The following is a 26,360-nucleotide window of genomic DNA, read 5'->3' as shown; positions in this document are numbered from 1 at the left end:
ACCTGTAATTTTTATCAACATACTTGCTGTAACTTGCTTTTAGGAGTTATTGTATGAATCACTTTTCAAACAGGTGAAAGTTGTCGAAATAAGCTTATGTCCACTCTTTATTTTGCTTATTAAAAGAGATGGGTTCAGCACCAGAGTCTGAAAGGGACTACACCACTCCTGATCTGATGTCTGTGCGCTGAAAAAAGATTGATGTAAGGGTTTGCATGCTGACAGAGGAAATATTAAATCTATGTTGCAGCAATGCCTGAGATTTCCATTCTTTTATACTGTTTAATTAATTATTATTAAGGAGTTTTATATAGCGCTGGCTTGACCCAAGGGTATCGGAGCTCTTTACAACATTTTTAATGCAAGAGTCACACAATAAAGTAGTAGTATAATGGACTTATTTTTATTACCCTTTGCTTTTTCCTGTATTTTTTTTCCTATCTTAGTGGCCCATTAGGATCGCGAGTGGTTTGCCCCTGCCGGGCCGACGGTAGCCATCGCTGGCAAGGTGGGGGCGAACAGCCCGCCATCCATACCAGAAAGACCCCCTGCCACATTAGGATGTCTGGGGGGTCCACGCCGGATGGTAAAGCCGTCCGCTGCTTTTCCGCCAGTCGACTCGTCGACCGGGCAGAAAACATGCATAATATGGTGGCGGTGTCTGCAAGTCACCGCCATCCATATTATGATGATGGCGGAGGTCAGCCTTTCCATGGCGGTTTTGCCGCCATGGAAAGGCATGCTGTCTGTTCTTTGGGGGCCCGTTGCGGGCCCCTAGGTGGTTGGGGTGTGGGTGGCTGCACTTGGGGGATACCCATGGTACCCCTTGACATTTACATGCACAAGGTGGCAGGCCCCGCGCGGTGCGTGTCACGTAGTGCATGCAAATGCACACAAACTGATTTTACATTGCAGCGGGTGCTGCTTGCAGCACCGCTGCCGCAATGTAAACAATGCGGTTACACCCGCATAATGTGCACAGCGGGACCACCGCACCCCTGGCAGGCGGCCCGCATACCGTTACGTTGGCTTTGTCCGCCCTCCATCGTAATAGTGCCCTTAATAGTTTTTCACCCATATCGCACATTATAACCTGTAATTTTTATCAATATACTTGCTGTAAATTGCTTTTAGGAGTTGTTGTATAAATCACTTTTCAAACAGGTGGAAGTTGTTGAAATAACCTTGAAGTAGTGGGCATCTGCAGCTAATGCATGTGCAACTCACAGTCCAGGGGGCTGAATCTCTGCATGCTCAAATCTGTCTTTCGTCACTTAGAGGAGAAAGAATGAGTCACATTGTAACTAGAAGTAGTGGATTTTATCATTATACTCGGATATATCGGTATGATTTTATGTTTTTAAGTGAGTTGAATTCAGAGTACTAGCTGATGCTTAATTTCACATACAAATAACCCTAATACCTAATGATGGCATTCAGGCAGTGTGGTTACAACAATGATAGGAGCGCCTGAGAAATATGACACAAGAGGGTGGATGTTTGCAAGATCAGAGTTGTCTTCATAGTCTATGAAGCCTGGGCAGTAACAGGCTTGGAATCAGACATAGTTACTTTTAATGCAATCCCAGGAACAAATCAATGGTTGATGACTTGTGGGAATGATATATTCTTTTGAAAAAGGTGACAGTGGCTAGTGGTCTAGCTTCCCTCCATGCTACATATAGATTTGAATAAACCTGACTGAAAATTAGTTCGGAACTGTACGCATACATAAGATCAAAGCGTCCTTACAGTGTCTCGTGCCATGGGCAATGTAAAGCAGACAGAGGTAGTGTCTTCAGGCCTTCAAGGAAAAGAAGCAGAACAACATTAAATGTATTACAGATTCTATCACACCAACCTCGCAACTGCAAGTTGGTGGGCTTCTGCCTCCTTTTTTACAAGTGCTAGTAAACAGTTTCACCGACAGAGTGCCTAATCTAAATCTGATGTATAAGAATCTTTTCAGATCTGAATGAAGCATGTCCAGGTATGGTTCAAATTTAGGAATGGGTCTAAGGATGTGGGGCTGGGCTACCATTTTCCCTTTCAGATGGTTCAGATTGTAAAGCTAAAACTTCTCCTTTATCAACTGTCCACTTTTAGCTGTCATGTTTTCCAATTTGAACCAGCATTGTTGGCTGCCGATGGCTTTCAGTGTGGCAGCCAAATGATTGTACCAGAGTGGGTTTACTACTTCGGCCTGTGATCTGATCCCCCATCCATCTCCGCCTGGGACGACTCCTGGTGCCCCCCTGCTCTGGGCCCCTCACCCAAGCCCACGGACCACGCACGCAACCTGGGCTTCATCCTTGACTCCTCCCTCACGATGGCCAAGCAAGTTAACGCCGATACCTCCTCCTGCTTCAACACTCTCCGCATGCTCCGTAAGATCTTCCGCTGGATCCCCACTGGAACCAGAAAAACGGTCACCCAGGCCCTCGTCACCAGCCGTCTGGACTACGGGGACGCCCTCTACACTGGGACCACAGCCAAACTACAGAAAAGACTCCAGCGCATCCAGAACGCCTCAGCACGACTCGTCTTGGACATCCCCCGACACAGCCACATCTCCGCCCACCTGAGGGACCTGCACTGGCTTCCCGTCAGCAAAAGAATCACGTTCAGACTCCTCACCCACGCACACAAGGCTCTCCACAACTTGGGCCCCGAATACCTCAACAACCGCCTCACGTTCTACAAGCCAACCCGCCAGCTCCGCTCCGCCAGTCTCGCCCTCGCCACCGTCCCACGGATCCGCAGAACCACCACCGGAGGAAGATCCTTCACCCACCTGGCGGCCAAGACCTGGAACACCCTCCCCACCCACCTACGACTCACTCAGGACCATCTCTTCTTCAGGAAGCAACTCAAGACCTGGCTTTTCGAGCAGTAGCAGCCCCCCCCCCCCCCCTTTGAGACCCTAGCGGGTGAGTAGCGCGCTTTACAAATACTCTTGATTGATTGATCCGACTTCCAGCATAGGATACAAATAATTCTGCAACTCGGGTTTTGTCCAGTATTGGAGTGGACGTTGTGCTACATGCTGCCCGAGGGAATGGAGGCCCAACTCAAGCCTCAGTTCCCCACTCCAAGCGAGAAGAATTGGCATAAAAAGCGATTCTGTATCTTTGCCAAACTCTTAGGCTTTTTATAGCCTCAGGACTCTGCCCCTTAGGTACCAGCTGTAATGGCTTGCGCTCGATATTCCTCAAGGGAAGGGCCTATTAATCTGCGGCCCTGACTTTTAGCAAAGCTCAGATCTCCACCGGCTTATTGGCCCAGCGTGGCCTCGCACACACAAGCAAAAATTATTGGATACAATATTCCCACGAAACTAGTTTTAATCACCTTAACACATTTGATTCAAAACTGGTAAACACAACAAAGCACTCCAGAAAATCAAATGTAATTAATTAAAAATAATGTCTTTACTTTTCACACATTTACATTGCCAGGGATGGCAAAGCATCAAAACGCCAGGATTGACACAAGTGAGCATCACACAACGTTTGGGACCCGATGACATCACTGTGTTGGCCCCTTGCTCTTCAAGACCCTTCTAATTGCTGTTGAGTGTCTGGAGCAGGGGCAAACATTAAACGTTACTTCAAGTAAATAGACCTCAGTTGCATTTAGGTCCCCTGCGCAAGGGGAGTTCGAGAGGTAAATAGTATAAGCCAGAGGTTGGAGTAACGGATATTTAATTTGCGAAACTGTTAAATAACTGTTTTAGTGTAGTTTAAAAATGACATGCAGCATTGTGTTGTGCCTACTCTACGGAAGTCATCATCCGTGCAAGAGATAAGTGTTTGATTTACAAAAAATGCGTACTTCTTTGAGTCCGTGCGTGTAAGGTCGTTTTCAATAGCTGATTTAAAAAGATCAGCTACTAACTGAACGTTGGTGAAAGAAATCAGACGTTTTCCATTGTCGTAAAAGAAATAGTGATGTCAGAGTAGTTATCCCTTCAGAGCTATATACGTTAAACATGCGTCATCCACTGACAAGTTCAAACACGCCACAACCTCAAGCCATCACATCGACATCGACTGTTGAAAGACGCGTTGCGCGCTCAGTTCTGGGAATAGCCTCCCCTCCTTCACAACAGCGAGGCGCGTGCATGTGTGCTTGATAAAACACAGTCGCGCATATTTGCTTGAGCCCATTTTACAAACTAACATATCTTGTCTATGCCTGGTTCATGATGTCATCAATCTTTAGAAGTGCAGCAAGGTACGTTGCCGAGAAACATCATTGCTCCCGGAGACGTCTTACATTTTTTGTGGTGCCAAAAATATATGAACGTCTTCTGGAAACACCACGCCGTCAGGTGCAGGATGCCAAGGAACCCTCTGGTCCTTGTCTTGAGTGCGTTTAAAAGCTTCACATTCTTTGAGAAATGATACCTCCCAGGTATGCACCATATTCCCATTACTTTGCCCTAAAAGGATTGTCAGTTTTATCAATGTACCAACACTTATCATACTGTGGTTTGTCTGTGGGCTCCTGTTGTGTTTGTATTTTATGTATGAAAACACCTGTCAACAATGAATCTCACCTGACGTTCGAGGTTTGCCTTTCATAGCGACAGCTGCGAAATACAGCTTCAAATATTAACTGTCAATGTGTGTCTTATCAAATCACACCTAGCAATGTGTCTTGGAGACAATGTACAGCAGAATGCATTGTTTTACAGCTCATGTGTTTTTACAGTGTTCATTTTAGGACTGGGGCGGTAAAGAAACTTTAAATTCAATACATTTTTATTTAGGTTATTTGCAGATGCGTTGGTTACACTGAAATTCAGAGAGAGCCATGCCCTATTTTTTCCAGCCTCTGTGCATCATTGTGCGTCGCAGAGGGTGCCTACAGACTCTCCTGAGACCTGGCCCCTAGGCCCTCATGGCAGTCTTGTCACAAAGGACCACACATTAGATAACCAAGTGCCCTCTAATTACACTTAACTGCCACAGAATAGCGAGACAGAGCAGTCCAAGGTTTACTAAAGAAATTGACATGGATGTAGACACTCAGAACTCAGTAAACACAATAACAGTAGATAATAACTGTGTGTTCAGTCTGTGATTCACTTTAGAAAGTACTTTAACACACATAAAAAAATACTCTACAAGGAAAATGAGGGTACATGCAGAAAACCAAATGCTCCTACTACCTGCCTAGCAAGAGCACCAATACCAAGCTCTGGTACAGTGTTTAAGCAGTATTTATTTGTTTTATTTGATGAGTTTTATATCAATCAATAAATCAATTTGAACTTTATTCGGATAAAAACAACATATCCATAAAAGTACAAAGTAAAAAGAGCATTCAATTAATTTAAAATAGGCCTACAGTAATACAGTACATAATTCATAGTTAAACAATCGATAAAAGCATTCATCTCAGGAACATAAAATACGATACATATGATCTAGCAGGGGTGCATAGAGTTACGAGTACGCACCACCGCTTTAAAAAAAGATCCAACCCGAACGGTTAGTTCATCAGGAGATGAGTTTTATATAGCGCTGTCTAGACCAGGAGGTATTAGAGTGCTTTACATTAGTTTCCACATTGTTACACCGTTACATCAGTTACAGGTTAGGTCGGTTGCTAGAAAACATTTAAAGAGCATAGAAGACAAGATAAAAGGAGCGAAGAAGGGTGAAGGTAAAAGGGAGGGAGGGAGAAACGGCAGAGAGATGAAAGAGAGTCTGCCCAAAGTTCGGCTGGGTAGGTGACGGCCGAGAGGGAAGTCCACAGCCCATCTCCTCTATAGCCATCAAGGTAGCTCCACCGGGCATCAGCCAAAAAGCTAGGTCTCAACAGTTGGTGGCAAGTTCACGTATTCTATGTCTTGATGGGTGAGCCGGAAGCGGGATTAGCTCGAGGTCTGGTCGAAGTCCAATTTTTGTCCAAGAGTAGTAGCTCTAGTAATTGCAGTAAGCAGTAATTGCTACCAACAGATTTAACATGGGGGCCTACAACTAATGTTGACTAAATGGAAGGTTTAGTAAAGCTCAAACTCACAAGTTTGCAAAGTTACAGACTTTCATGGATGAACTTTACTAAAGGATCTACGGCCAGGTGTACGGCCATCAGAGTTTGCGACTCGCAATTTGTGATTTTTAGCACCTTGCAATTTGCAATTTGCAAAACCTGATGTACAACAGTGTCTCAGACACTATTTGTGATTCCCAAATTGGTTGGCAGGAACCTACCTCATTAATATTTTATGAGGCAGGTCACAATATGTGAATCATTTGGTATGGCCGTCACTCACAGGGGCAGCTGCCTGCTGGGGTTAGCAGACCACCATGTCCGTGACTGCTTTTTTAAAGTCGAGCCTGGGCAGCGGATGTGCTGCTCTGTGAGGCATGCTGTATTGGAGTATAGATTTGAAGCTCTGCCCACTCTCCACCCATATTTTTTATTGGCTTGTGTCTTTGTCCTTTGTAAATGCTGGCTTTTGATTTGGTAATTGGCTTGTTAGTCCCTCCCTAGTACCGCCTTGTCATCATTTGTAACCTCCAATGAGAACTGGCCCTTTTACTTCTATTGTTACACAGTATGTGTTATTTAGTCTGTAAGCACTATTTTTTTTGTGAGTTTCTTCTACTGCAGGCACAACATGCTTTCCCACAACATTCAGTATTCAGTGTGCCATTTGCGCTTTTACTTTCCAAGCAGCCGGGACAATGGCGGCCACTTCTTTGCAATTTGGCTTTTTGAGTAAGCAATTGTCGTGAGGCAGGAGACCACGTCTCAATTGCCTTCTATCACTACATCTATTTTTATCTTTCTTTTGAGAGTACCCAAGGTAGACGCTAGATGAAAGTGGAGGTGGCCATGCTGCTATTGTGTGTGTGCAAGATTGCCTAATTTTGGCGACCTCTCCTGTGTGATTTATCCTGATAACTTTCCTAGTAAAGCTCAGGCATGAGCAATTCCACTGCGGGCACATGTTTATTTATTCACCTGCGAAGCCTTTTGGTGCACGGCGACAGCGCAGCTGCAGTGAGTGTCCCTCACCCATTCTGCCACACATATTAGATGATGCTCATCATTGCAGCCTGCCATTCCTTCCATTTCCTTACACGCCCATCTGCAAGGAAGGCAAATAGCGCTCATCACTTGAAGGATCCTCTTGTGTTGCTATCTTTTGATCTCTGGTCTTAGTGTCTGCACCCCGGATCTTTCTGCCCCTTCCTTGTTTAGCTTCTCACGTTCCCTCTTCTCTTTTGCTATTCATGCTCTTCATCTGCCACATGTTGCTGCAATCCTCTCGCGGGGACCTTACTGTAGCTTGTGCAGCCACCATCCGCACCCCGGCCTTTGCACAGCTCAGGTGTTAAATCTGTCACAACACTTCAGAAGCTGTGCCTTTTGTTCAGTGTTGCCAATTTCACCTCTGGTTTTCACCACTCGGTGCCGCTTGCACCTCGTTTCACCAGCCTCAGGGGGAGTTCACTACATGTGGGCTGAGAATATTTTGCGCTGTTTCAAGTTGTAAAATTCAGCCAGTACAAGGAATGTGTACGCCAAAAGTACTACTTTTAATGTAGAAAAATGTGTAGTTAGCCCGGGAAAAGTATTGTTGAGCCAACTTATGTACAGCTGTGGCAGATCAAAATAACACAATTAATTGTTCTTACATAGCGCTTTCTACCATTTGTTTGGTATATAGGCAGTGATGACGTACATTACTACCCAACTCAGTGGTAGTAATTTTATCGACTTCTGAAGGATGAAAGACTGAATTTGGAGCCTTGTTATAAGTATTATTTTGAGTTTTATATAGCGCTAGCTAGACCTGAAGGTATCAGAGCGCTTTACATATTATGTGATCACGTTTTTACTCTACAGTGGTTGCACTAGTTCTCTTAGCTCTTTCATCAGCTTCCAAGCTGAGAATCAAATCACCTAGCTCCACAAAGGTGCCTCATAGAAGGATGCTACTGTCTCTCGGCACTTCTGAATGAATGGTCTTTGCGTTCTGTAGCATTCTCAGATGGCTCCAGCTCACCCGAGAAACAATTCTAGATTTGCAAACTTTCCTTTCAAAAACTGTCTCTTCTGCTACTCGGTCAAAATCCTGGGAATCTCATTTCCTGTTTTGGAATAGTGCCGAACCGGCGCAGGGGTGTAGCTATCCAAAGTACAGCAGATGCAGTGGCACCAGCGGCTGATTGCATCCCTTCTACGGCTTATTGTTATTTATTTTTTATTTTTAACTTCCAAACCATGAGATGGGGGCTGGCTGGTCGAGCCTGGTCAGCGTATGCTCTGCTCTGCGAGGCATGCTGTACTCAGGTAGGGACTTAACGCTCCTCCCACTCTCCACCCATTTGATTTATTGGCTTGTGTCATTATCCACTGTAAACTGTGGCTGTTCATTGGTCAATAGCCTTATTTGTCCCTCCTTAGTACCGGCTTGTCTCTATTTGCAACCTCCCTTGGCCACACACCCTTTTACATGTGTTGTTATTCGGTGGCCTCCGACCACTATTTTCTCAAATAGCTTTGTCCTGTCTGCTGTTTTAGGCCGGACACACTCTCGCCTAACGCTTTTTAAATTATTTTTATAGCACAGGCCCTTAATGGCCGCACTGCCCCATTCCCGGAACTGTACTATACCCGTGTATATGTATAACTACACACAGCCAACAGGCATTGCTTTTTGTTGTGGTTGTTTGCCGCAGTATTATTACTCGTGACATACACCATATTTGTACAACTCCCCTGGGTACCTTCTCAGGCCGGGGTCATAAATCATTATCATACATTATCATAAATAGTTATCGCTCAGTCTCATTCGGACGTCATAAATCGTGGGTCATAAATCATCGGGTATCATAAATCATTCTGTCACAAATCGGTCATCATCTTGTTGTCAATAAATTGTTCTGCCTGATTGTCCTAAATCTGTCGCCATAAATCATGGTCATAAATCATCGGGCGCCAACCAGTTTCGTTCCTTGTGGGCCTCGGCGTCCGTTAAGGCGCTGGCCCTCGAGGCCCCCTTCGGGGCCGGCCTCTGCTAGAACGTATATGGAATGTAATAGGTATCCCATTTGCAAGAGTTTAAGCTATTGGCATTGTAAATGACAATGGGCTAGATGTAGGTAATTGTAAATTACCGATTCGAAAATACTGAATTTTACCAATTCGGTATTTTCGAATCGGTAATTACAATGTAGATAAAAATTCGGTAAAAATTACCGAATCGTTAAGATTCGGTAATTACCGAATCGGTATTTACCGATTCGGTAAGTGCCATTCATTCCTATGGGCCTGGAGGCCCATAGGAATGAATGGCAATTACCGAATCGGTAAAATAGGAAAAAAGTCAAGGGTGGCAGGGTGTCACTTTGACACCCTGTTGCACCCCTGATTAGTGCTGGTGTGCACATGTGGCACACATACATACCCTAAGGGCATGTATGTATGTCACATGGCACAGGTGTAAATGCACATATTTGCATTTACATAGGAATTCGTTATTTACCACTAACTAATAGTTGGTGGTAAATAACGAATCCTTTTAGCCCAGAAGCACTGTTTGAAGTGCTACCTACATTTCATTTACCGATTCGGTAAATACCAAATCGGTAAATGATGATTCGGTAAATACCGAATCGGTAAATACCGATTCGTTAATTACCGAATTGGTAAATTTGCCCCCTACATAGGAAAAGTCTATTACCGGTCGGTAACGGCTGATTTTGGCCGTACCGACCGGTAATAGCCTACCTACATCTGGCCCTATGTCTTTTATTTATCTGTTTTAAAAACAACACATAAATAAAAGGCATTGTCATTTAGAATGACAATAGCTCAAACTCTCATAAATGCGAGACCTAATGCATTGCAAATGATTGTTAAATAAAGCAGCCTTTAAAAAAGAAAAATGCAGCCTGTTTTCCTTACAAGAAAACGGGATCCATTTCAAAATGAAAATGAAAAGTTTTCTTTTCATATTTTAAGAGTAGGCACTGCAAATGTTTTGCAACCGCATCCACAGCCACAAAACATACCTACATACCAGGGAAGCCCTTGGCATACACCTTCCTAATAGTTACATGCTAGCCCTAGTTTGTGAGTCTGTAATACGTTGCCGACTCACAAAATAGGGTTGGTACATTTAAAATGCATTTTATCAGTCACAACCAGTCCATTGGGCCATTTGTGACTAGTAAAATGCATTGTACATCCGGAACCTAGTCCCCACCAGCAGTCCAACGAAGTCTCTGTTCTTCACTGCAACACTTCAAAATACAAGAGCTTTCATGCTTCATTTCAAAGAATGGTTCATGGTATCATGGTTGCAAGGATTTAGTTCCAGTTACCCATGCTGATATGTTAACAAGATTTAGAAGCATTGGCTAGGAAACCTTTCTTGACCCAAAGAACAGCCCATTGAATTCTCAGACAGCTAATTAGACTGTATCCACCTAGTCTGCGGTAAACATAGCAACTGTTAAAGGGGTAGTCTCTAGGCTACTCCCAGTTGGACAACAACTGCATTTACTGCCAGTACATTACAATATCTACTTAAGGTGATGAAAAAGTTCTGGAGGCTATAACTAAAAACCAAGTGGTCATGGTCAGGAAAGTTGTGATCAGAAAAACAGGGTTGGGCTGGTATTTTCATGGCAGATGCAAAGCAGCTGCTTCAAATTCCTGGTGGGCTAACTCCCCCACCCACAAAAACAACTGTACTGAAATAACAGGAGGTAATTGAATGCACAACATGTAGGCTCCCAGGTGAGCAGAGTCCCATGGAGCCTATGCACAAAGCCAGCCAGCATTCTGAAGACCACACACATGTGTGTATCTGGTCGGATCACTTTCTAATCCAGTTTAGCATTCTCATCTCGGAGCCCAAAATTAATGCGATCACTAAGCATGAACTCATCAGGAAATGGGGCTCTCCGGACACTCCAGCTTTTCTGGAAAGTCTAAGTAACTCTCAACCGGTCTCAAACATCGACCTTAATCTAGCCGCGTCTGACGTCTCCAACTGGCTCAATGCTGCCAGTGACAATCATGCTCCTTTAAAAGAATGCAAAACCATTCGCCATTCTAATGCACATAAATGGTTCTCTTCTGATTTGAGAGAAAAAAAGTTTATCGTCCGGCAAAAGGAGCGAGCATGGGAGAGAACTTATAACACTCTTGACAGGACCAGTTATCTGGCCGCACGTGCTGATTATATGAAAACTATTCTGTTAGCCAAAACCAAGTTCTTTTGTAATTTAATTGAAGAGTCAAATAATAATCCTAAGGAGATTTTCTCCATTGTCAATAAACTTTCGAATCCCAGTAGAACTGAGTCCACGTCTGCTGATTTCTGTAACACACTGAATCAATATTTTCTGGACAAAATCGCCACAATTAAATCCAGTATTCCTGTCACTACCCCTGTTTTGTCTGCCCCCGCTCACACCACTAACACCCTATCTCTGGATCACTTTCCCTCTCTGGACATCCCAGCTTTAATAGCCTTACTGAATAGGGTAAAATCAGGTTCTCCTCGGGACTGCTGTCCCCCTCATACACTAAAGATGGTATTTGCCGCTTTTCCTACTCCGGCTTTAACACTTCTTAATACCTCCTTGCTCCAAGGGACAGTACCTAAATCTTTTAAGGATGCAGTCTTGTTGCCGCTTTTAAAAAAGCCGGGAGTGGAACCCACTACTCTCTCGAATTATAGGCCTATATCTTTGCTTCTGTACCTGGCCAAGGTACTGGAAGCTCATGTAACCTCGCATCTTTCAAACTTTATCGACCAGTCTGATGTCTTACACTCTTCTCAGGCCAGCTTCCGTCCAGTCCATTCGACCGAGTCAGTCATCGTAGCGGTCCTAGACTCTCTGCGGTTTAATGCAGATTTGGGAATCCTTCAGGCGCTGGTCTTGCTTGACTTGTCGGCCGCGTTTGACACGATCGACCACAACATTCCTTTCGACCATGTCAGACTCTCAGGCATTTGCGGCCTGGCCCATGATTGGATTAGATCCTTCCTCTGCGACCGTACTCAGGCGGTCGGCCTACCCCCTTTTTCATCTCACAAACTCCATACCACTTGTGGAGTCACTCAGGGCTCTTCACTGTCACCGATTTTGTTTAATATCTATATGCTTCCTCTGATTCAATCTCTTCAATCTTTTAAAGTTACTACTTTTAATTATGCAGATGATCAGCAACTCACCTTCACAATTGATAACTCCCCTGACTCGATTCACCAATTTCAGAATACCATGCTCCACATTTGTCAGTGGATGGAAGTTAAATCCGGGCAAGACGGAACTGGTTTTGTTTGGCAATAGTCAACTGTTCTGGGGCCCCCATTACTGGCCATCTAAACTGGGCCCCCCTCCTGTTCCGTCTAAATCACTCAAAAGCTTGGGGGTGCTTATTGACAGTGAGCTCTCTTTAAAACCACAGGTTAATTCAGTTGTGTCCATCTGTTTTTTCCAACTGCGGAAAATAAAAAAGATCAGTCAGATGCTCACTCAATCAGCTCTGACCTAGGTGGTAAGGGCACTGGTGTTGTCTCATTTACACTATGCCAATGCCATCTATCTTGGCCTCCCCGTTACACTCAGCAAACGTCTGCAGATGGCACAAAATCAGGCGGCTCGAATCATACACCGCCTCCCGCGATGGCAGTCAGCCAGACCTCTCTCGAGGCAACTCCACTGGCTTCCGGTTCAACACCGTATCACCTTCAAACTGGCCTGTATAATTTTCAAATCCCTACACGCTCGCAGTCCGAAGTTCATTCAGAAACTTCTGCTCAGATACACCCCGTCCCGTAGCCTTCGGTCTGCGTCCCAAACTCTCCTGATTGTTCCCCGTTATAAGCTCTCACGGAAGGGAGGCCGCAGGTTCGCTACTCTCGCTCCCAAGCTGTGGAACTCCCTCCCCTTGGAAGTTCACTCTTGCATTGCTCTTCTTCCATTTAGGAAACTTTTAAAGACATGGCTGTTTACCCAGGCTTTGGCCTAATGTTTGATGGTCTCCACAGTAGAGTTAGTGTCCTGTTGGTTAGCGCCATGAAACCCTTGCGTGTGCAAGCGCTTTATAAAATTTTGATGAGATAAGATAAGATGTGGAGTGCTATAAACTCCACCACACACACACACACACTGTCAGACATATGCCCAGCTACCCTTTATGCATGTCCCATGATGGAGGTAAAAGACTGTTATAAATGTTAAATGTCGTATACTTGTAAAGCGCACAGCTGCCCCAGCAACGGGGCGTCCCAGCGCTGTATACCGCTGGGGAACCCATCCTGGCTTTCCCTGTGAGATGGTCCCTCCTGGGCATCTCCAAGGTGAAGACAAGCATCCCCGGCGCTGATGGGGCCGTTAGTAGAGATTAAGCAAGCTATTGCCCAGAGTTGCTGAGTGGGACCCATGGTTGGAGTAGGCACCGAGTCGAGAATTATCGAGTCCGCTGACCATGGCCCAAGACCTTGCCGCCTTGGGAATCGAACCCTGGTCCCGGGTCAACCTCTGCTTCTGGGTCTGCCGCCTCTAACCAGTGAGCCACACCACTCTACTAAGGGGCGAGTGAACTAGCCTTCCATACTTGGGAGGTAGTAGGCATGTCCCCAATATGTTACAACCAATGTCAGGTCTTTAGGGGCCTTTGCAGCCATTAGCCTTTACATGTGGTCTCAGTAGATTTGTTGCAATTCTATGGACAACATTTGACAGATATTATTACTCTGTGTCCCAGCCACTACCATTCAGTGCCACAGTGCATAAGCCTTGACCCTACAAACATAACGTAAAATTGGTTACACCTAGTTGCTTTATTTAATTTTTTAGGAATACCATAGTAGGTCGGCAATGGAAATTAACCATTTGGAAGGCAGTTAACGGGCATATGTGGGTTGCAGTGTATAGTCACACACCCAGCATGTATGTCTAAAATTTCTAGCTCCAGAGAACAATACTGTGAAGGTTACACTTTTAAACCAACGCAATAACCACATATCAGATGAACGCGCTCTGTAAGGTAAAGAATCCCACTTCGCTCTGTAAGGTAAAGAATCCCACTTCTATTTATTAGCTAGATCACCCCTGAGAGTACCCTCCAAGCTCCTTGTTTGGCAGGTTATTGTATAAAGGTGTAGCAAGCTAGATTCAAAAGAAAAGTATACCACACAGTGTACCACTGAGAACAAGCATTGAAAATGCAATAGGTCTCGCACCATTAGAGTTAGTGCTTTTAGAATTGTTTATGGGTTTTTTTTGTAAATGTTTAGCATTTTTGTTTCCTGTAGCCAATGCTAAAGTATTACAAATAAAAAAAGCCATAAACATTTCTAAAAGCTCTAACTGAAATGGTCTGAGAACTATTGCACTGTGTGAGGGTGAGGGTGAGTGAGGGTGAGGGTGAGTGAGGGTGAGTGAGGGTGAGGGTGAGTGAGGGTGAGGGGTTGAGGGTGAGTGAGGGTGAGTGAGGGTGAGTGAGGGTGAGTGAGGGTGAGTGAGGGTGAGGGGTTGAGGTTGAGGGGTTGAGGTTGAGGGTGAGTGAGGGTGAGGGTGAGTGAGGGTGAGTGAGGGTGAGTGAGGGTGAGTGAGGGTGAGTGAGGGTGAGTGAGGGTGAGTGAGTGAGGGTGAGTGAGGGTGAGTGAGTGAGGGTGAGTGAGGGTGAGTGAGGGTGAGTGAGGGTGAGTGAGGGTGAGTGAGGGTGAGTGGTTGAGGTTGAGGGTGAGTGAGGGTGAGTGGTTGGTGTTGAGGGTGAGTGAGGGTGAGTGAGGGTGAGTGAGGGTGAGTGAGGGTGAGTGAGGGTGAGTGAGGGGTTGAGGTTGAGGGTGAGGTGTTGAGGGTGAGTGAGGGTGAGGGTGAGTGAGGGTGAGGGTGAGTGAGGTGTTGAGGGTGAGTGAGGGTGAGGGTGAGTGAGGGTGAGGGGTTTTGGGTGAGTGAGGGTGAGGGGGAGTAGTTGAGGCTGAGTGAGGGTGAGAGTGAGGGTGAGTGAGGGGTTGAGGGTGAGGGGTTGAGGGTGAGTGAGTGAGGGTGAGGGGTTGAGGGTGAGTGAGTGAGGGTGAGGGGTTGAGGGTGAGTGAGGGTGAGTGAGGGTGAGGGGTTGAGGGTGAGAGGGGTTGAGGGTGAGGGGTTGAGGGTGAGTGAGGGTTTGAGGGTGAGGGGTTGAGGGTGAGGGAGGGTGAGTGAGGGTGAGGGTGAGGGTTTGAGGGTGAGGTGTTGAGGGTGAGGGGTTGAGGGTGAGTGAGGGTGAGGGGTTGAGGGTGAGGGGTTGAGGGTGAGTGAGGTTGAGGGTGGTTGAGTGAGGATGAGTGAGGGTGAGTGAGGGGTTGAGGGTGAGGGGTTGAGGGTGAGTGAGTGAGGGTGAGGGGTTGAGGGTGAGTGAGGGTGAGTGAGGGTGAGTGAGGGGTTGAGGGTGAGTGAGGATGAGTGAGAGTGAGGGTGAGTGAGGGGTTGAGGGTGAGGGGTTGAGGGTGAGGGGTTGAGGGTGAGTGAGGGTGAGGGTGAGTGAGGGTGGGTGAGGGGTTGAGGGTGAGTGAGGATGAGGGGGAGTAGTTGAGGCTGAGTGAGGGTGAGTGAGAGTGAGGGTGAGTGAGGGGTTGAGGGTGATGTATGTTTGCCACCAAACTCCCCAGGCCACTAACGCTCGGACGTCCCATGCAGCTTAAATGGTGCGAAGTGAGTTTACAAGCGCACGAGGCCAAGGTATTATGGGGCTTATTTAGAAGCCCCTTGCGCTGCCGGTGGGTCTCCTGTAATGTGTGGAAAGGTGACGAACCGGCGGCGCAAGAGGCTTGCACATAAGCCCCCCATGTATGTAATACATTCATCCCAGAATGCGTGTGCTCAAACACCGGCAGAGCAAAAGCAGAACTGTAGAGGGAAGAGAGGGGAGGGGGGAGGAGAAATGCGACACGGCGGGAAGGGGAGGGGGCGGAGCGGGTTAAATTAAACAAACAAGACGGACGGAGGAGAGGGGAGGGGGGAGGAGAAATGCGACACGGCGGGGAGGGGGCGGACGCCGGAGGGTGGTCCGTGGAGAATTTGGAGATTATTGAAAGCATGGCGGCGCCCCCAGATGTTCTTGTTCTGCGTACAGTGTTGTGGACACGCAAATATCAGTAACTGCAAAAAATAAAAGTTGCTACTTGCAAAATGCTTTAACACTATGCTCAAGAAAACATACTGTAGCACTAGTCAATAAATGTAAAGGTAAATAAGAGTTGTTCCCGCCATATTTCATCAAGGGGTCTGATGCTACCTACCTGGACACCGTGTTTCATACACCTTCAGTGAATTGACATCAGATGTTTAAGCCTGAAATAGGACTGTTCCTAGAGTCCACATCAAAAGAGAGTAACAAAATGACATCATCGCGCAGAGACGTGTGTAACCCCATTGATCCAATCCGAAGCAGTAACTAGACCTCTCACTGCTGGTGGTAGACTGTGACGGGATACTATATTGTATTGACCTTCTGGTAATTCAAGAATGATTATGAGCATGCACATTATTTTGTGAACAAGGTCTAGTTTGTGATTTCTAGTTAGACAGGAAAAAGGATGCATAAAAAACATTGGTGATCGTCTAATAACCAGTAAGCAACAAAATGGTTTTTGATTTGAAATTTTACGCACTTTTTGTGGTCTAAATATTTTTAATGGATTTTGTACATAGAAAAAATGACAGAACACAAGTATCAGTATTTACATTGCCCCTTAGAAGAGGCTAACATAGCTAGCTGTATCCTGTAAATAACAGTGGGCGTAGGCTGTCCAAATAATAGAATACTGGAGGGAGCAGGGAAAATTCAATATCTCTCGTAAGCAATTTTCCCTCAAGGTAGTCTGATGTAGTTTGGTTAAGAAGCTGAAGAGAATACAACAATACGCTGAACAGTGAGTGGGGAAGTAAACAGCCGTAAATACGTGAATTGCTCACGGCAGCAGCGGCGGTGTTGTTTTTGGCATATGCTGCGCGGCAACAACGTTGTTGAAAGTGTTTGCGGTAGCATTTTCTTACTATGTGTTATTCCTGCTAAAAAAAAAATGTATTTTCTAGTGTGCTGCCAGAAATATCAAAAAATAGCTAATACATTTAGACGGGTAGGGAGAGGCGGCGGGAAGGGGAGGGGGCGGAGCGGGTTAAATTAAACAAACGAGACGGAGGGAAGAGAGGGGAGGGGGGAGGAGAAATGCGACACGGCGGGAAGGGGAGGGGGCGGAGCGGGTTAAATTAAAGAAACAAGACGGACGGAGGAGAGGGGAGGGGGGAGGAGAAATGCGACACGGCGGGAAGGGGAGGGGGCGGAGCGGGTAAAACAAGACGGACGTGCACGCGCTTTTAAGCTCAATGCGCATGCGCATTGAGCTTAAAAGTCACGGGCACTGCAAGGAATCACCACGATTCCTTGCAGTGTGGATAAAGAGTGGATAAGTCCCAATACTCTCGCTTGCTCGATGCGCATGCGCATCGACAGGCGAGACCTAAAAACAGTTAGCGACTAAGTAGGCAAAGCTGCATTATCCTAGGAGAGGGCCTAATTGTGATGAAAGGTATTTTCATAATTTTACATGGGAAAATACTAAATAATGGGGAACATCCTTTTCAACGCAACTTTTACAACGCATGCCTTTACATCGCAAGCCTTACAACGCATGCCATTACAACGCATTGCGTTGGGCGGCGCTCTATGATAGGGAATAGATTTAATTTACTATCCAACACCTTCCCTACTATCCACGGGGACTAGAGTTGGAATAGTAAATTAAACTATTCACTATCGAGCACCCCTCAACACTATGCATTGTAACAGCATGCGTTGTAAAACCTGCGATGTAAAAGCATGCGATGTAAAAGCATGCGTTGTAATGTCATACATTCCTAAATAATGCTTGCCAGTTTTTTTCTCTTTTTCATCAACATTCTACTTCAGTGGCAGGAGTATATTTGTGATATCTGTAGTACAAACATAACTTTTAGAAGTCACACCAAACAGAATAAATCCAGTTCTGCAGGTTTGCCTGTGAACAATTCCTTTTGCTAATATCTACATTCCAATTAGGCCTCACATATTGTCCTGCCAGAAGAGAATAGAGCCTATCTTAAAGCATGGAAGACTATTGTAGAGCAAACACCATCCGCTTATTTGGCATGGGTCATTTGGGAGAGGACAGGAAGATATGGTATCTCAAAGACCTGCAGCAAAGAGGAGGGGGAGTCCTTCCCAGAGTGGAAACAAAGGGCTGTTCATCATTTCCACAAAGGTGGACTTGAGAGAGGACTCAGAGCTCCTCTCCTCAGAGGGGAGTCTGACTTTTTCCATTTTGAATAGAGACTTCTGGAAAGTTTTTCAGTGGAGGAAAGTAGGACGTTCTGAAAACCTTGGTTGAGTTTTGATGAGAATTGAGCCAACTCTCTTACCTAGGGCAACTGCACTTCACCCCACCACAACTTCCTTGGAAAATTTCTGAACTTGGAGAAAGATGGATTTTGCCTTGCCTTCTAAGAAAGGAAGCCTGATGGACTCCTGCTTTTAACGTGCACCCAGGAATTGAAAATGCTCTCTAATGGTCAGTAGTTGGCCTCCTCTTCACTGCCGCAGGGACATAAAAGTATAAAGAAGATCCTCATCCTCTGAGGACATTCAGCTGTCCAGAAGCAGTGCCCTGCACTGGATCCTGTACATTGAGAGAGGCCTGTACTCCTGAACTCTGCCTTGAGAAGCAGAGAGTTATATGAGAAACCAGGAGTAGCTTTCCCAGAATAAAGATTTATTGGGACTTCATCATGTTTCTGACTCCCGAAGAACCAGGAATAAGCATCAAACCTCCAGACAAGGACACAACCTAGTTGGCTGCAGCTTGCTCAGGCCCACCATAAATATATCTACCCATGGTTTTCACTGGCTATGGCCTCCTGCCTTGGCTTTCTGGACAAATCTGAGAAACAATAAAGTCACTAAGTCTGAAGTGCTTGAGCTTGGGACCAGGCACGACAAGAAGCTCATTCCGGCAGAAAAGTGACGTGGGTTGCTACAAAATACAGCCTTTACCCCTCAGAAATTTTGGTACCAAAATGGAAAGCTTCAGTGGGAGCTTAATCATGGCATATCTGATTTTAACCCCTTCGCTGCGGGGGTAATTCCCCTGCTGTGCTGGGGGGCGGATTTGTTGCAATTCTATGGACAACATTTGACAGATATTATTATTCTGTGTCCCAGCAACTACCATTCAGTGCCACAGTGCATAATCCTTGACCCTACAAACATAACGTAAAATTGGTTACACCTAATTGCCTTATTTAATTTTCCAGAAATACCATATTAGGTCGGCAATGGAAATTTAGCATTTGGTAGGCAGTTAACGGGCATATGTGGGTTGCAGTGTATAGTCACACACCCAGCATGTATGCCTAAAATTTCTAGCTCCAGAGAACAATACTGTGAAGGCTACACTTTTAAACCAACGCAATAACCACATATCAGATGAACGCGCTCTGTAAGGTAAAGAATTCTACTTCTATATATTACTTAGATCACCCCTGAGAGTACCCTACAAGCTCCTTGTTTGGCAGGTTATTGTATAATGGTGTAGCAAGCTAGATTCGAAAGAAAAGTATACCCCACAGTGTACCACTGAGAAAAACAGTTAGCGACTAAGTAGGCAAGGCTGCATTATCCCAGGAGAGGGCCTAATTGTGATGAAAGGTATTTTCATAATTTTACATGGGAAAATACTAAATAATGCTTGCCAGTTTTTTTCTCTTTTTTATCAAAATTCTACTTCAGTGGCAGGAGTATATTTGTGATATCTGTAGTACAAACATAACTTTTAGAAGTCACACCAAACAGAATAAATCCAGTTCTGCAGGTTTGCCTGTGAACAATTCCTTTTCCTAATGTCTACATTCCAATTAGGCCTCACATATTGTCCTGTCAGAAGAGAATAGAGCCTATCTTAAAGCATGGAAGACTATTGTAGAGCAAACACCATCCGCTTATCTGGCATGGGTCATTTGGGAGAGGACAGGAACAGATGGCATCTCAAAGACCTGCAGCAAAGAGGAGGGGGAGTCCTTCCCAGAGTGGAAGCAAAGGGCTGTTCATCATTTCCCCAGAGGTGGACTTGAGAGAGGACTCAGAGCTCCTCTCCTCAGAGGGGAGTCTGACTTTTTCCATTTTGAATAGAGACTTCTGGAAAGTTTTCAGTGGAGGAAAGTAGGACGTTCTGAAAACCTTGGTTGAGGTTTGATGAGAATTGAGCCAACTCTCCTACCTAGGGCAACTGCACTTCACCCCACCACCACTTCCTTAGAAAATTTCTGAACTTGGAGAAAGATGGATTTTGCCTTGCCTTCTAAGAAAGGAAGCCTGATGGACTCCTGCTTTTTACGTGCACCCAGGAATTAAAAATTCTCTCTAATGGTCAGTAGTTGGCCTCCTCTTCACTGCCGCAGGGACATAAAAGAATAATGTAATGTAATGTAATGTATGTGTCTTGTAAATAAAGAAGATCCTCGTCCTCGGAGGACATTCAGCTGTCCAGAAGCAGTGCCCTGCACTGGATCCTGTACATTGAGAGAGGCCTGTACTCCTGAACCCTGCCTTGAGAAGCAGAGAGTTATATGAGAAACCAGGAGTAACTTTCCCAGAATAAAGATTTATTGGGGCTTCATCATGTTTCTGACTCCCGAAGAACCAGGACTAAGCTTCAAACCTCCAGACAAGGACACGACCTAGTTAGCTGCAGCTTGCTCAGGCCCACCATAAATATATCTACCCCATAGTTTTCACTGGCTATGGCCTCCTGCCTTGGCTTTCTGGACAAATCTGAGAAACAATAAAGTCACTAAATCTAAAGTGCTTGAGCTTGGGACCAGGGCACGACAAGAAACTCATCCCGGCAGAAAAGTGACGTGGGTTGCTACAAAATACAGCCTTTACCCCTCAGAAATGTTGGTACCAAAATGGAAAGCTTCAGTGGGAGCTTAATTATGGCATATCTGATTTTAACCCCTTCGCTGCGGGGGTAATTCCCCTGCTGTGCTGGGGGGCGGGGGGCGCGCACAGCACACCTGTGCTGATGACGAGCTCAGCTCATCATGCAGCACGCTGCTCGTGTGCTGATGACGAGCTCAGCTCGTCACGACCACGCCCAGCAGGGGAATTAGCCCAGTGTGCGAGCGTTCCACGGGCCATGACGAGCTCAGCTCGTCATCAGCACACGAGCACCGTGGCTGATGACGAGCTGAGCTCGTCATCAGCATGGGAGAGATTAATGGAATTTCGTTGCATCCTGCGTTGTGCCACTGGAGGATTTTAAGAACCAGAAAAATGACAAAGTCTCAATGAAAAACCTTTCACTGGTGTGACCTGCAAGATTTACCTGACTCCTGGCCATCTCAGTGTGCCAGAAACAATATCGAACTTGTGTCTCCTGCAAGCTGTGAGTGGCAATTTGCTGTGTCTTGTAGTTTTGTGTACCTAAAACATTAGAAATTAGTATCTCCAATTCTCCTAATTAACTTTTTATTTCTGGACTATTGTTTATCCCCACGAAATTATGATTAATATACTTTCAGAGAGCATCTTTGGTGAGTGGACATCATCCATACGTCTTTTAAATTGGCATTCACATTTAGCTATCACTCCCTTGTAGTCCCCATTATCTACTGACCCCCTTCAACTCGAATGACTGCACATGCCTGTGCAAATTTTTCCAGTCCACCTAAAAATAGTTATCTTATTCAGTGATAAAGCTGGTTCAAAGTGTTCTGTCTTATAATTTTTGTTTTTGCTTATTAACTTTAAATACTGGTTATTTATTTTGCCTCCAATTCAGGTGCTCAGTTTATATTAGGGGTGTCTGTTATTAGCACATCTGGATCAGTTAGGCGTTAGTGCAACAACATTTGCAGAAATGGTCAGCAACTGACCCAGTGCTGGTGCAGAATGAATATTTTGTAATCAATATGCATTTCATTCTGCGGATAAGTGGGTGAAGCTGTTTGTCCTGGTTTCCAAACTTTCCATTGTCGATTTAATATTAATCTTAATTATAACATCTTTTCTAATTGACTTGACTTCAGAACCTTACCTGATCAATAATGTTTGTGTCAGCAGAGAAACGGTTTAGTATTAGCCCCAGTGGTGTAGTGTCAAAAAACCTGCAAAACAAGAGAAGCAAGACAATATATTAAATGCTATGGAAAAAGACTGCCACAGAAAATGGTTATGTTTATCATAGATCATGACGTTAGGTACGAAAAAGGCATACAAATATCACTTTTGAATCTGTTCGATCTACTGTGGCTGAAAGTGGATTTTTCGTATTTTTTCTAAAGAAGGCAAACCATAAAGTCCGGGTCGATTATTTTTCAATTTCGACCTCAGAAGACAGACGGTTAAGTCTGTGATTCTTTATATCATGGTAAAATCAGGGCTGTTTCTACCTTTCTGTCTTGCGAGGTAAATACATTAGGGAATTTCACAATGAGAAAACTGCAGAAGACCTTCAAAAGGAGAGAATGGCGATGGAAAAGAAACATGAAACATACAGTGTCAAAGTTTATATAGCAGAATTGCGCGTCTTTATATGGCAAAAGCTCTGACCTTTGTTAATAACCCCAATACGTACATGCATTCCAAGCTGTAGAAATGAATGACGCACAACTGCCCTGGAATAGAATGGCAATTACCATCACCTGGATTTTCCTAATGGAACTGTATTTCAAAGGGGCAAGCCACAATATATTTACACCTAGTGCAATATTTGAAGTAGTAGAGGGTTCTGGAGGTTTCCACCCCCCAGAGTTTTTGGGAATTCCTTGCCTCCCTGCACAGGCCCTAGCTTATCTAGGGTCACAAAAGACTAGTGTTAAACTCTTTGGGCGAGTGCTCAGGCAGAGCCTTTGTGATGTGATGTGTATGTGTGGTAGGTGACAGTTCTCCTCTCTCCCTCAAGTCAGTAATGGCCCTTCCTACTAATACCTATGCGAAAAGGTGTTAGCACTGTCTAGGAACAATACACAAAGATCAACTGCTAGCTACACCTACACCTAGTCATGTGACCCAGGATACATGCTGTAGACACCAAATAGTTGGGACAAGAAAATGCCAACTTTCTAAAAGTATCATCAAAAGTTAACCCTAACACCATAAATCTAATATTACCTAACTTGAAAAAACAAACATGTTGTTTCTCCAAACATCAGTGACTTGACTTATACTTACTTGAGAAATTCTTTAATGGTGCACACTAAAATAGATCACACCAATAGAATAGATCTTAACAGTGATCTTAAAATAAATAAATGTGAATATTCAAGGAGTCCTGTTACTTAATTCATTACTTTTTTAGCCACTTTTAAACAGAACAAACATTGTACATTTAGTGGTTTATATGCCTTTAAAAAGGCATACACTTGTGACCACATTACATTAAAGCAAAACATATACAGACCAAAAATAATACATCACATTAATTATTGGATATACAAGAAGGATTAATCATGAAACATAAAAAAAGAAATGAACAGATTTAGGTGGCTAGTGTCCTACACAGTTAGATTATTGGGGCAAATCTCTACTTACACCCTCTTGTTTGCAGCCCAAAACGATACTGCCTGGTCTTATTTTGAAAGGTGGTCAGAGTGTAGATTATTATACAGATGAGATCTTTCTACTTTCTTTGTGGATAGGTCACTCTGTACCTAATTTCAGCGTGTGGCCCTTAAAGCAGGCTGTTTTTTGGCACATCTGATTTTTGATTTTATTTTTTAACTTAACTTAACTGAGGACGCCGGGCTTCTCTCTCGGGAAACTATTTCATCCTCGTTGGCGTGCAATTACGGCCTCGGTTTGTGCCCCAAAATAGCCTGCTTTAAGGGGCACACTCTAAAATTAGGTACAGACTGACCTATTTACAAAGAAAAATTTTAGACCACCAGGAAAAATAATATGAACCAGCTGCCTTTACGTGTCCACAAAATTCACAGCCCTGGGGAAGACCTTCTTTGAAACGCACCACAGGCCCACCGTGAAGGTCAACACGCGTCTGCATACTTATGAAAGTAGCCAAGAACTATCTTTAAATGTATTGTGTGCGTATTATTTGTGTATTACCAGTGATGAAATTCATGATCTCATCTGTATAATAATCTATGCTCTACCCATCTTTCAAAATAGGACCAAGCAGTACCACTTTGGACTGCAAACAAGAGACTGTAAATTGAGATTTGCCTCAATAGTCTGACAGCAAAGGACACTAGACACTTAAATCTGTTCATTTCTCTGTTTATGTTTTATGATTAATCCTTATTGTATGTTCAATGATTAATGTCTGTATATGTTCTGTTTCAATGTAGTGTGGTCACAAGTGTATACCATTTTAAAGGTGTGTAAAATGTTTGTTCTGTTTATAAGTGGCTCAAAAAAAGTAAGATATTAAGAAACAGGACTCCTTCTATATTCCCATTAATTTATTTTAAGGTCACTGTTAAGATCAATTATATTGGTGTGATCTATTTATAGTACGCCATTGAACAATTTCTCAAGGAGGAATGAGTCAAGTTACTGACGTTTGGAGAAACAACATGTTGGTTTTTTCTAGTTAGGTAATATTAGATTGATGGTCTTGGGGGTAACCTTTTGATGATACATTATGAATTGATCCCAGCCCCAATGTATTCAACTAGATTACTCTCCTTTACGATACACAACTTTCTAAAAGTCTCATTTTTAGAATTGTACCTAAAAATCTGACTTTACTATTAAAGGTTTTAAATTAGATTTCTTTAAACACTAAAGTCAACATCACTACTTGCTCCCAATCAAATGTTAGCACTTCTTAAATGTAATAAGGTTACCCAATGCTATCCAACGGGAGAGATAGACCTCACAGTAGGGAAAACACACTTAGAAATGTTTTAATACCAGGACATGTAAAGCTTAAAATACATGCCCAATGTTTCAAATACACTGTACCCTGCCCTATTTCCTGTTTAGGACTGTAAGAAATTGGGTTGTTGGTTGACTCAGGTATGAACCCTGGTCAAGCAGCAACCACAATTATTCTCAAGGTGAAGTCAAAAGCAAACTCTAACTAAACGTATGCTCAACGCCTGGGTAGCTTGGGACAGAGCAATCAGGCTTATCTCGGAGGCAATTTTTTAAGTATTTGTACAACACTTCAACATGTAAAAAGTGAAAACACACCACAAAAGGAACCCACAGCAGTATTGGAAAGATTGAGATGTTCTTAATAAATAAAACAAGACCAGAGACACAAAATTCCAATTAGTAGAACTGGATATATTGAATTTTAACATTTGTAGTAAAAATATCACCTCCAAAGACTGCCCCTAGACCTCCTCTGGGACCCTGTGCACTTTTAAAGCCACTACATTAGCTACCGATTTTTTTGCGATTTCAAATCTTTATTTCGATCATAAAAGATCATAAAAGATATACACAAAATAGAGTAATCATTAAAATGCATATAAAAACCCAAGAAGAACAGTATATGGATATACTTAATACAATACAAGTCTGAAAAATGGGTTAGCCCAAATACAAGGGAAGTAGAAGAGGTGTTCACAGTGTTGTGGTGCCCTTGATTATTCGAGCACGTGCCAGCCACATTGCAGTCAGAAATTTTGCCATAGCAAACACTGTTGGCGGAGATAGATCCGACTTTAGTACTCTATAGGCCGGAGCATATGTTCTGAAGCCCAAGTTTTTTAAAGAGGGACCAACCAATGTCTCCTAATTCTGGTATAGGCTCCACAGAACAGGACCACATGCAAGTCATTCTCCGATTTGTAAGCACATGCCGGGAACGCCCCTGTCTCCGATCCACCTGCCCAAGCCTTTGTGAAGGACCTTAGAGGGAGAGACCCATACCTCCATTGCAGAAAGATCTTCCTTGTAAGCACCAGTGTCATGCCATCCAAGACACATTCATGGCTGTACGAGTCTTTTATTTTAATGAAGAGATCTGTTAAGGACCCCTCCCGAGTGGTATCCAGTGTTTTTTGAAGCATGTGATTGTAGAACAGAGTAGACAGTGCTTTTCTGGACATCCTCGTGCACGCATGTGAGAAGTTGGCCTGGTATATAATGCTCACTAGTTCTAGTGATCACTTTGTACCATGCCAAGCAACCCTTATGATGATGGTTGTAATTCAACCTTGTAGACCAGTTATCCTATTGGTAACGTGGACAAAGCAGTCTTAGGCTAAACTCTGAAAGGCATGTGAAGCCAGCTGTTATACCATACACAACCCCCTTGAATACCAAATGAAAGGGACACCACACAGATATATATTGAAAATATATATTGATTTATTAAC

General features: G+C 44.2%; 1 protein-coding gene across 4 annotated transcripts in view; it reads right to left on the bottom strand.

Annotated features, from left to right (window-relative positions):
- ABCC9 (ATP binding cassette subfamily C member 9) overlaps window positions 1-26,360 on the bottom strand; it is a 915,119-nt gene that overhangs the window by 402,855 nt on the left and 485,904 nt on the right. For all 4 annotated transcript variants that reach the window (XM_086920457.1, XM_086920444.1, XM_086920437.1 and 1 more), the window contains one exon: window positions 22,106-22,175. In XM_086920457.1, coding sequence (XP_086776583.1) covers window positions 22,106-22,175 — 70 coding nt within the window. The remainder of the gene's footprint in view (window positions 1-22,105; window positions 22,176-26,360) is intronic.

This window comes from Lissotriton vulgaris, chromosome 1_1 (assembly GCF_964263255.1).
Source record: "Lissotriton vulgaris chromosome 1_1, aLisVul1.2, whole genome shotgun sequence".
NCBI classification, from domain to species: Eukaryota; Metazoa; Chordata; class Amphibia; order Caudata; family Salamandridae; genus Lissotriton; species Lissotriton vulgaris.
The sequence above is the reverse complement of the archived record's forward strand: the minus strand, read 5'-3'. Positions and strand labels throughout refer to the sequence as shown.